This window comes from Myotis lucifugus, unplaced genomic scaffold (genome assembly GCF_000147115.1).
Source record: "Myotis lucifugus unplaced genomic scaffold, Myoluc2.0 scaffold_71, whole genome shotgun sequence".
Classification (NCBI taxonomy): Eukaryota; Metazoa; Chordata; class Mammalia; order Chiroptera; family Vespertilionidae; genus Myotis; species Myotis lucifugus.
Genome location: NW_005871119.1, coordinates 316956 through 329334, shown reverse-complemented (window position 1 = coordinate 329334; position 12379 = coordinate 316956). Strand labels below are relative to the sequence as shown.

At 38.4% G+C, this 12379-nt stretch overlaps 1 protein-coding gene across 1 annotated transcript in view; it reads right to left on the bottom strand.

The window, feature by feature from the left end:
- The window catches only part of ME1 (malic enzyme 1), a 148712-nt gene that overhangs the window by 90308 nt on the left and 46025 nt on the right, over positions 1–12379 (bottom strand). Inside the window, exon 4 of the mRNA XM_006090348.3 lies at positions 488–563. Coding sequence (XP_006090410.2) covers positions 488–563 — 76 coding nt within the window. The remainder of the gene's footprint in view (positions 1–487; positions 564–12379) is intronic.

Genomic DNA, 12379 nt, shown 5'->3' with positions numbered 1-12379 from the left:
TTCCTCCACAAATTATCAGGATAAATACAAGAGTGAGTCCAAGTACAGTGTCTCAAAGAGAAACCTATGAAATGTCAGATTATATTGTTACTTTATTTTGATCAGTTCACTCACAGAAGGAAGTCTGATGAGCTTCCTAATTTCCAAATGATAAAGGAAATTAACTGATTTTTTGCCTACCTGGGTTCCCCTTATTGAATGTTTAATATGAAAACAGAATTTGCTTAAACATATCCAGACACCATTTCAACGTTTATTCAACATTTATCATCGCTTTCAATGAATAAAGAAATTCTAAGAAATTAGATTGAAATAATGAGGAAACAGCATCCAAACGATATACAAAAATCAAAGGGATATAAATTAGGTGACATTTACTAGTACTAGGAAAGCTAGTGAATGCTACTGAAGGTCATGATAACTATCAATATGTTTTAGGAGAGAGAAAATAACAAATTTTTCATAGTGGGAAACTTTGATAACTTACCTTGATGACATCTTCTGGCCATGCATCAAGAATTGAAGCAATATGCCCTCGATCATGGATACTAATAAAAAGACCTCTGACAGAAAAAAAAGTAGTAGTTTTAATTTACTTCAGACTTATCAAACTATCATGAACATTTAAAAATTTTTTCAAATCAGTTTAATGTTTCTCCATTTTTATCAAACTAGTGAAAATTATTTCCTTAAACAAATAAGACATATAAATCTTATAAGAAAGAAACAAAGTATTTAAACAATATATTGACACCTGCAATAAAGGTATATTCATTCATTCATTACATATTCTTAAGTATTTTTTTAATTAATGAAACATTCATTATTTTGTCTACAGAGAATTTAAATAGCATTATCAATTCCACTCCTAGATTCATTTACAGTCTTTCACTAAATAATATGTATAAAAGCCTTTAAAGAACAACATGAAGCATATGCAAACAGGCATTTTCAGTGTATGTCCCATTTATTAAATCCTAGAGGCCTGGTGCATGAATTCGTGCATGGGTGAAGTCTGGCCAGCCCACCCCGATGGGGGCCGATTGGGCAGGAGCCAGCCAGGGGGAGGTGCCTCTGGTGGTTGGTTGGCCAGCACTGCCCCCGATCAAGTGTGGGAGGGGAGCAATCAGGGGTGGGGTCAGCCAGGGAGAGGGCCAATTGGGGGTGGAGCTGGCCGGGGGAGGGGCCATGGGAGGTTGGGGGTGCCGATTGGCCACCACAGCGCACGTCATAGCGATAGGTCGTTCCGGTCATTCCATTGTTCAGGTAGCTTGGCTTTTATGTATATAGATTCACAGTGTGGAAAGGAGAACATGCATTGGCAATGGCTGAAGTGACTGATACTGCTGAGTAGTCCTTTCATGTGGCACTTACTTGATTTGTGGCTTTAGTTGTTGTTTGCAATGCTGTTATTTAGAGCCTCAGCTGAAGCCTTTTACATTTCTCACCCTTATACCCCCCAGTTCCTATGAAAGTCTAACAAGTCACTGTAAAAATTCAGATAGAAATTTTTTAAATTTCTTAATCTCACTTATAAGTTTTACTTTAGTCTTGTTAAACATAGCTACAGAGAACTACATACAACAAATGTACAGCTTAATGAAGTGTTATCAGGCAACCACCCCTCTACAGAATATCCACTAAAGCAGAGAAAATCTTGTCAGCTACCCAGAGCCCTCTACATGTTTTCTCCCAATCAATATTCCTTCCTCCTAAGAATAACCACTCTCCTGACTTTTATGGTATCATTTCCTCCGTTTATAGTTTCATCATCCAAATAGCAAACCATCCCTATGGATTACTGTTTAATTTGTTTGGTCAAGTTTCCCCAAATCTGAATTTTGCTGATTGCATCTCTTTAGTACAGATTAACATGTTACTCTTCACTCTGTACTTCTTGGAAAATTGGTACTAGTAATTGAATTTAAAGGCTTAAATGGATTCTTCAAATTTTTTTACAAGACACTTGACAGTTTGGTATTATCAGAAGATACATAACATCTTGTAGTCCTTTTTGTGATTTTAGCAGTTGCTGATACATGATATCTAAATTCATTAATTCAAAATGGTGATATTCCAATCCTATCAACCATTATTTATTAGCTGGAACACTTCTTTTTAAATTAAATTTATTGGGTGACATTGGTTAATAAAATTATGTAGGTTTCAAGTGTGCAATTCTATGATACATATAGGTTGCAAGTGTATATTTTGCATTGTGTGCTCATGGAGGGTAGAGGGCGTCAAATATTCGGTGACAGAATAAGATTTTACTTTTGGTGGAACACTTCTTCAGAGAATTTTCACCATACCTATTGTTTAGTTACCCTATGGTAAAGTTTATATTTAAAAAAGGGATAAATGCTTGAGTCTTTCTCTTTACTTATCAGGTTTTTTTGTTTTGTTTTGTTTTGTTTTGTTTTGTTTTAATCCTCACCTGGGGATATTTTTTCCCAGTGATTTTTTTTTAGAGAGAGAATGGAGGGGAAGCAGAAGCGGGGGAGTGAGAGAAACATCGATGTGAGAGAGACACATCGATTGTTGCCTCCCATTGGCATCCTAACTGGGCCGAGATTGAGCCTGCAACCCAGGTATGCACCCTTGACCAGGAATCAACCTCCGACCCTCCGAACTGCAGGCCAATGCTCTAACCACTGAGAAAACTAGTTAAGGCTACTTATCAGTTTGTTTGTTTTTTAAAAGAATGCATTTGTTAGAATCCTTCAAGAGTTTCCCCTAAAGTGTGTGTGTGTGTGTGTGTGTTGGATCAATATGAACTCAGGAATTTAAACATATTTTGTCTGAATCCATTACAGTTATTATCTTTATTGAAACCCAAATTGTCCCATTTTTAACCAGTGGAAAGCTCTTCGCATTGGCCCCTGAGCCTTTCTGATAGCTTCCTTAATCTCTGCTATGAAGATATTCCATTTTGTCTTAAAAATGTTTGCCCCAGGCCAAAATGAGCCATTAAGAAGCCCAGCTTTCTTTTAGTAGAAATACAGAGTGGTGTATTTGTTACAACTAATGAACCTACAGCTGACACATCATTATCACCCAGAGTACATAATTCACATTAATGTTCATTCTTTGAGTTGTACATTCTATGGGTTTAGAAAAATTTACAAAGACATCCTGTATAATAAAAGGCTAATATGCAAATAGACTGAATGGCGAAACAACTGAACAACTGGTCACTATGATGTGTGCTAACCACCAGGGGGCGTGCACGGAACATGGCGGGTATTGGCCGCAGTGGGATGGTGGAGCAGGTGAGCAGGGGCGCCAGACCAAGGCGGGGTGAGGGTTGCTGTCATCGGGGCGAGCCTCTGGTGGTTACTGAAAATTCTTTGCTCCCAAGCACCGCAGTCCTGCCCAGTGCTCACACCTGCTGCCAGCGCCAGCCCAGCTCACACCTGCTGCCAGTGCCCGGTGCCGGTTCCAATTCCTTGGCACCATCGGTGGGTGCAAGCAGCGGCTCTAGGCCCTGATCATCCCTGAGGGCTTCTCCCCTCCCACTGCTCCTGAGGGGCTGGCCCCACTCACACCCACTGCTGGCGCTGGCCCCAATCGCTCCACACCATCAGCAGGTGCGAGCGGGGCCGGCGCTGTCAGCGCAGGGGAGCGGTGATGGTGGGAGCGGGGCTGCAGGCAGAGAGGAGACTGGGGCTGTGGTGGGAGGGGTCAGATTGGGGTGAAGAGATGGGCCAAGACCCACCCCTGTGTCCACCGCAGCCTCGCAACCCACAGTTCCTTTCAAGGTACACGAATTCATGCACTGGACCCCTAGTATTGCTATAAACATTCCCGTGCATATTTGTGTGTGTAAGTCTTGAACTCATTTGGGTAAATACAGCAGGACCTCTAATAACATTGTTTAGTTCAACATTGATGAGGGGAAAAAATCCATTCCCAGCCAGGGCCACTGTGTATGTAGAGTTTGCATGTTCTACCTCTACTGCTGCCCCCCTTCCATTCCACACACATATACACACAAAGCAGAAAACTACTTAAGTAAAGAGACTCTGTTTTGCTCATATTTTTACCCCTAATTCCTATAAGTACGCTGGCACATAGTATGTGTCCAACAATGTGCTCTGACTTCAGTGTTGAAAAATAAAGCTTCTACAATCTTTTTTTTAAGTACAGAAAATATGAAATAAAGCCAGACTTAGTATGACTTATTAAGTAACCAAAAATTATATGATAATAGTAAGTGCTACAGGCAGATTACTGATGACTGTCTGACTCAACAAAAATATTAATTTTCCAAGTTGGCAATAAACTATATCCTTTCCTGTTTTTTTCACTGTTCCATGTGAATTTATTTTGTTTCACGAAATAATTATAAGCTTCTTATAAGTTATACATATTTCTTTTGGATCCGTGTTATATCCAACTCTGCAATCAAAAGATCTAAATAAATAATTGCAAAATTAGAAGGAAATGTACTTGGGCTTATAAAATAAGGCATTTTTGTTGAATTATCTAAGATGTTCTTGGCAGTATAACATTAAATAATATTCTTGGGAACTTGCTAGTTAGCCAAGGTTTTCTAAGTAACACTGGTCTGAGAAAACAGTATCATTTTTTAAAACAAGAGGGGTACAGAATGATACTAAATTTTACATCAATTAAATGCCATTATGTAAAGATATGAGTACAACTTCAGTGAGAAAGCAATTTGACCACCTGTAATTTCTTGCTCTGGCTAGAGATTCATTTGTGGTAAAAATGCTTACTCTCAGAGAGATCTCAATAAATTAAGGATCTGCAATATCTCACCAAAGTCAAGCATTTTGAGGGAATAATTTTCAAAACTTCTGGAATGATACTTTGATCAGAAACCTATTGAGATATCCAAAAACATTTCAGCACAGTAACGACTCATACTCATAGAGCTGAATATGAAATATTAATTCTCAATATATACATATAGATATAGTTAAAAATGAAATGTTTAGACAAGAAAGTTATTTATCAATGATATTTTAATATTTAATTTTAAAATGTGGCCATGTGTTTATTATTTTAATCAGTAGGTTTTAATCTGTAGCAAACATTATATAGTTGACTAGAGGCCCGGTGTATGAAAATTCATGCACTGGAGGGGTGTGCCTCAGCCCAGCCTGCCCCCTCCACAGTCCAGGAGACCTCAGGGGCGGGAGGCGACCTGGTGATCAGGGGAAGGCGACGCCCCATCACACCTCTGCTGCTGCCACTGCCGGCAGCGCAAGCCTCGGCCGGCCCTGGTTACCTGTGCCTCGGCGGCCCTGGGCAGCTGGAGGGCTGAGGTCACTGGGGGACTCCAGAGGCAGGTGCACAGAGCAGCCGGGCCTGCCTGGCGATGGGCCCAGCCTTGCCACATGCCTGCCACCCCGGCGGGGCTGAGGGGACTTGGCGCCGCCATCTTGTGGCTGTGGACGTCGCCATCTTTGAGGGCGTGGCAGTCAATTAGCATATTCCCTCCTTATTGGCTGTGGGCGCCACCATTTTTGGGATGGTGTGAGGGTCAATTAGCATATTCCTTCTTTATTAGATAGGATGCTCAAAATACTCCAGCTTTTGCCCCAGTGGGATCCACTTCAAGAGGGTGTCTATGTCTTTTGACAGGACCCTATCATTCTTTGGGCCTTTTCTTACTTTCTGGTACAAGATGCTGCAGACTCATCTTTTACTTATCCTGGCCCAGCCCTGGAATCAGCAATTTCTCTAAGGTGTTCTGGTTCCTTTTTAGTAGAGAATCGAATTTAGATCTGAATGCTAGGTGTGCTCATTTTTCCTGGAGTGTTACTATTTCCCAGGGCCAACTCAATGGACACAGCTAGAGAATATATGTATGTGCATACATAGTTTGTGTGCATGTGAGTATGCATGTACACATACATACACACATATATATTTATTTCTATATCTATTAAATATTAAAATATCATTGATAAATAACTTTCTTGTCTAAACATTTCATTTTATAACTGTATCTATATGTACATATTGAGAATTAATATATCATATTCTATCTATACATTGCAAACCATAAGTTCACACTAATACTTCCAATTCTAATTCAATGCCACAGGATTCATTCTAGTGTTCTCCCTTCAGTTTCCACATTTGTAACAACTTTCTCCAACAGTGAGAAACCTAGCTCCTATTGTGCTTAATATATTTATTTATTAGATCAGTCCTCTTTGTATAAAACCAATCTTGTCCCCTCCCTGTGTGGACACCCCACTCACCTCACTAACGCTACAGTCTCTAACGCAGGCAGCCCTCCTACACAGATGCCCTCCTCACCCCACTGGGGGCCCAACACCTGGCACCCCCCTCCCTTCATCTTGCTTGGCTCTCATCTCGAGTCAGTCTATGTGGGTGTTCCTAACACCGCCCAGGCTCCAAAACTCCATGCTAGGTTCCCAATCCTTTCACGAAGCAGACAGAGGGTACGGCCTGACTGCTGCTGGAGTCTCTGAGGAACACAGAAGCCTGGTGCTGGACGTGCAAAAGGAAGCTACCACTATCTCCTGCTGCTGGAGAAATACCAACCTTGACCACATCGTCACGAACCAAGGATGTTTATCCCTTTGCTTATCATACTTGTGGAAACTAATTTCCTAATTTTTTATCTTTTATTTGTTGTTTTCCATTTACGTAAAGTGAAACAAACTGATTTTCTTTTTCTTTTTTAAAAATATATTTTATTGATTTTTTACAGAGAGAAAGGGAGAAGGATAGAGAGTTAGAAACATCGGTGAGAGAGAAACATTGATCAGCTGCCTCCTGCACACTCCCCACTGGGGATGTGCCCACAACCAAGGTACATGCCCTTGACCGGAATCGAACCTGGGACCCTTGAGTCCGCAGGCTGACGCTCTATCCACTGAGCCAAACTGGTTAGGGCGAAACAAACTGATTTTCAACCTTTCCGATTTCTTACATCTAAACACCGAACTCTGCCTTATCAATCATTTTACCTTTTTTCTAGATTTGATTCCATTCCTTAAATGCACATAAAATTTCAGTATAGTCTGTAATGTAAGACTCTAGTATCCCATTTCATACTTTTCCAAATATCACACTTCTGGTATAACTACATTTTGACCTCATTAAAGACTCCTGTCTTTTGACACCTGCTTTTATAGTTTTTCCTCCAAGTTATCTGTTTATCCTAACTGAATTTCCTTTTTTAAAAATATATTTCACTGATTTTTTTTACAGAGAGGGAGAGGAATAGAGAGTTAGAAACATTGATGAGAGAGAAACATCAATCAGCTGCCTCCTGCACACCTCCTACTGGGGATGTGCCCACAACCAAGGTACATGCCCTTGACCGGAATCGAACCTGGGACCTTTCAGTTCTCAGGCCGACGCTCTATCCACTGAGCAAAACCGGTTGGGGGTGAATTTCCTTTTTAATTCATTTAGATTTTGTCCATTCTGCCAACCATTCTTAACCCCCTTGCCCTTTTCTCTTTCCATCACACCCTTTCTGAAAACCTCCAAATCTAAATCAATCCATCCGCCTTCTCTTTTCCTCAATCCCTACATAGAATGATGCTCGAAGAAGGCACTTCACCAGGTGTGTTGGCTCCATTAAAACCTCACAGTCTCGCCAGTGTTGGCAAGGTCCTCACAACTCAACATGACTTCCTCAAGTACCTCCAATTGGCTATTGTTAGATTCTCCACGAGAGCTACTTCATATTTCCCCTGACCCTCATTCACACCCCTCTATACTCTCATCAGATCAGCACACCTTTGATCACTCTGAAGAAAAAACAGAGACTTTTAGCTTCTAGCTATCCAACTATAAACTCCCTTCCAGCCCTGCCAGTGTGGCTCAGCAGCTGAGAGTCGAACCATGAACCCAGAAGGTCACGGTTCAATTCCCCACCAGAGCACAAGTCCCAGTTGCAGGCTCCATCTCTGATAGGGGGTATGCAGGAGACAGCTGATCGATGTTTCTCTCTCATTGATGTTTCAATCTCTCTCTCCCACTCCCTCTCCCTTTTTTCTCTCTGAAATCAATAAAAAACATATTTTAAAAATCTTCCTTCCATTACTCACTATTCATTAGTGAATAAAGTGTCAGTATCTCTGCTCTCTAGTCCAGTTTATCCTCATGCTGACATTAGCCAATTCTGAAGTCTTCTTCAGTCTTTGTTTCTGTTTAACCCTTAGATGCTGGCATTCTCCAGGTTCAAAAAAAGTTATTTTTCACCCTAATGGATAGGGAAGGCCTAGGGACTCTGCTTTGCTGTCTGTCACTCTTGGACTCATTTTTAAAGTCCACTTAGTCTCGGCTTCTGCTGAATGCCTGATCTTTTAGCTTATTCTCCTAATTGTGGCGCCATTCTTGTTCTTGCCACTTGATCAATTCAGCCTGGGAACTAGTTGCCAGCTCTGGATGATCTTTTAAGGATTCACTTAGGCATCCCTCCAATTCCTCTAACTCCTCTGCACTGATAGGCTAGCTCCTAAATGCTTCTCAGAGGCAGTGCAGTGTTACGTCCTCTTGGAAATATTTCCTGACCCACATTTAAGCTGAGTTGGAATCTCTGTAATCCCACAGAATCTAGCTATTTTTCTAATATAACATTTAGCATGTGGCCATATATTTTACTTTCTTATATATCTGTCTTTCTTTTTGCTGATCTTTACTTTTGAAGTCTATTCTTGCAGACTAGCTTCTCTAAACCCCAAATTAGTGACCAAACTATTCAACCAATTAGTCTCATGCCCTTTGCTAATATTGAAGAACTAACAGAGAGCCATATATATATATATATATATATATATATATATATATATGTACTCAGAATTATAGAAATAGGTCTTTATTAATACCTAAAAGAAAAAAACACCTGCTGCTTACAGGAATTGTCTCTAGGTAGTTTTTTTCTCCCTTTTCAGAGAAAGAAAATTCATCAATAGAAAAATATAAGCCACCTGTGTTATATACTGCCAAATACTAGTACAGTTCAAGCAAATTCCTCTGAAGTGAGGCTTCTTTTGCTAGGAAATTGATCCCTCTCAATCCTGCACCATAAACTAAATAATACACATTTCCCCCTCAGATTTAGATAATTTCCACACAAATTCAAATTTATTCTAAGACTGGAAATCTGTCATTAGTTTCCTTTAAGTCTAGCATAACTGAGAAATATGCTTTCAATCAGCATAAACTGTTTCATCATATCAATAATTGGGGGAAATTAAAGGATAAAGTTAAACAGCATTAACTGGATTCATAATAGAGTTCTCAGGCTACTTCCTTTGGGAAGTTGTGCCTAATTCCCAGTCTGTCAGGGTAGAGGCTCTCCTATGTTTCCATAGCAACTGTACTGTTCTATTATAACATGTATCACACACTATTATAACTGCTTGCTTATTGTTTGTCTCCTCCATTAGACTACATACTTCATGAGGCGAACTATTATGTCTGTTTTGTTCATTATTTTATTACAACTAGAGGCCCGATGCACAAAATTCATTCAAGGGGCTCAGCCCTTGCAGCCACGGTGGCTTGCCTGGGCCCTCACAGCCCCATCTTAGTCCGCAAGGTCGTCCGGTCTAATTAGCATATTACACTTTTACTATTATAGATGACCTAACACAATGCTTGGCACTTAGTAGCTGAGGCAGACTAAAGATGGCCACAAATTCTTTTGACACTCCTTCCATAGAAAGTGGGGTCTATGTCCCCTCCTTGGTTCTGGATGACCTCTGTAACTGCTTTGACCAATAGAATATAGCAGAAATAACAATGTGTTAATTTCTAACCAATCCATAAGAAACTAGGGTTCCACTTCCTGTCTCTTAGAACACTTGCTCTTAGAGTCCCAAAACTAATGAGTATGGCTGAGAAGATTTTGCAAGGGATACATATGCATGAATAGTTTTGAAGGAATTGATTTCCAGATATTTACCTTCCATCTCTCTCTTTCCTAAAATTGATCTAAGACCTGGTGTGATTCTCTAAAGATGAATCCACTCATGTAGATCCCCCATTCCCTATCTCATTTCACACTAGACTTCTAGTTTATAAAAGAAAGACATCAAATTACCTATCCTGAATTTTACTATACAAATCCTTTGGGATTTCACTGAATTTAGTGAGGCTTGCCTAGCCCCATCTTTCACATATCCCAGTTACAGGTGACCTGTGGTACTAGAACAATGCTATCTCAGTTCTGAGTCCAGATACAATATACAGTAGGTTAGTGGGAGGAGGTTTCACCCACAAAAGGAAACATCCACAAAAGTAAGGCCACATTGAAAATGGCTTTTCTGTCAAATATTTAATGAAAAGCATACATTTTCAACTATTCTTAATAGTTTAGAATATGTCTACAGGAAATAAAGAAATCTTCAAACAGCTGCAAATAGTAAGTAGTTAGTGATATCTATTGTTTTCAATATAACCAAATATTTTCCAAAACTGCTAAATATTTCTAGGTACACTAGATAAAATCCACAAATAAAAATTTAATAGATTTCACTTGAATAAAGGTGTATCATTTAATTAGATATTATATAATTTTATCAAATTTATAAAATATGTATTCCTATTACAGATTATCCTCTTTATTTTATAAAATGTTTCATATTTTTTAATGTTTCATATTTCTATGTTTGTCTAAAATGTAAAATTATTATCTACAAAATCAGCTACTTTTAAATAACATGTATTTTTATCTTTCATTAAATATATAGAAATTTTGATGATGTCTAACAAAATTCATAGATTTCTTTTTTGTTATTTACAGATATTTCTTATCTAAATATTTCTAAAAGCCCAACACCAGAATTATAACATGCATACATATATTCATATGTATATAACATAACTTGTTATATACATAACATAACTTGTTTCATACTCCCTACTTCATAAAAACTTGCAATATCAGGTACATATTACATTGCTTCATAATAAATTAATGAATGAGATACAATTACCTTGTTTAATTATTTATGTATGTGTGCATTTATTTATTTTAGTCCTCACCCAAGCATATGCATTTTTACTGGTTAGAGAGAGAGGAGAGAGAGAGAGAGAGAGAGAGAGAGAAAGAGAAAGAGAGAGAGAGAGAGAGAGAGAGAGAGAGAGAAACATTGATGTGACAGACGTTTCCCTCCCGTACACTCCCTGACCTAGGTATGTGCCTTGACCAGGAATCGAACCTGAAACCTTTTAGTGTATGGGATGATGCTCCACCTAGCCAGGGCTATCATTTATTTTTTAAATAGATAAATCAATTTAATTATCTGCATCATTTTAATCTTGACATTTTGACTTATTAATCAACCATATAATATATGTCCTATAAATTATTTCTCAGTGGTAATTATAATTTTAAAAAAATTAACACATTTATTTTAAATAGCAGAAAGTATTTTGACTAAAAGACTTGATAAGAAAGGACTGTTTAGGCCAATTAGGGTATATGACAAGTATTTCCTATGAAGTGAATGAGCTAAATCTGTAACTTCCAGGTTGTGACAAATTGCAAAGATTTTATGTTGAAAAATATGTACTATAAAGGATGTATTGAAATTAATGTTCAATTAATTCAACTTTCCCAACCATTTCTGAGTATATCAAGTTCAACAAAATGCCTGAAAGTGAAAGAGCAACAGATTAGTGGCCACTGGGGAAGATCTGGTAAAGACTTTTGGGCATAATTGTCAGAAACTGAAAAAGTTATGACTAAAGACTGGGTAACAAAACCTTTTGCAATTCATGTTGTTTCTAATTCTTTGCTTTCTACATTTTTGAAGGAGGATGTAATTGAGCTGTCATTTGGTTGATTACTTAAAATAAGTTTTAATGATATATGTCTGTAATTTTCCTATTTCATTAAATGATCCATTTCTAATAAAATTGTTTTTAAATGGTTAATAAAAGTTTAACACATACAACTGTTGTTAGATCACTTGTATACTAGCAATAATCCCAATAACAGAAATTTTTAACAGTTGAAGGTTTAATTGCAGAATAAAAACAGTAATGTCACTTTATATAAATAGCTTTGTTGCACAGAAGTGTAATACTTGATCAATAAGAAAGTTCAACCATTAAATGTATTACATTAGGATAAAATCATAAACAGGAGTGGAATTAAAATACAGATTCTAGGAGATAAAGGAACATTACAATATTTCTGTTACAGAAATATTTGTATTTGCATATTTTAAATGAATGATAGAATATATGATTATATTCCTCTGAACATATATATACTAGAGGCCCGGTGCACAAAAATTTGTGCACTCGAGGGGGAGAGGGGTCCCTCAGCGGGCCTGTGCCCTCTTCGTAGCTGGGACCCTCGGAGATTAATGACCTGCTGGCTTAGGCTGTGCTCCCAGGTGGCAGA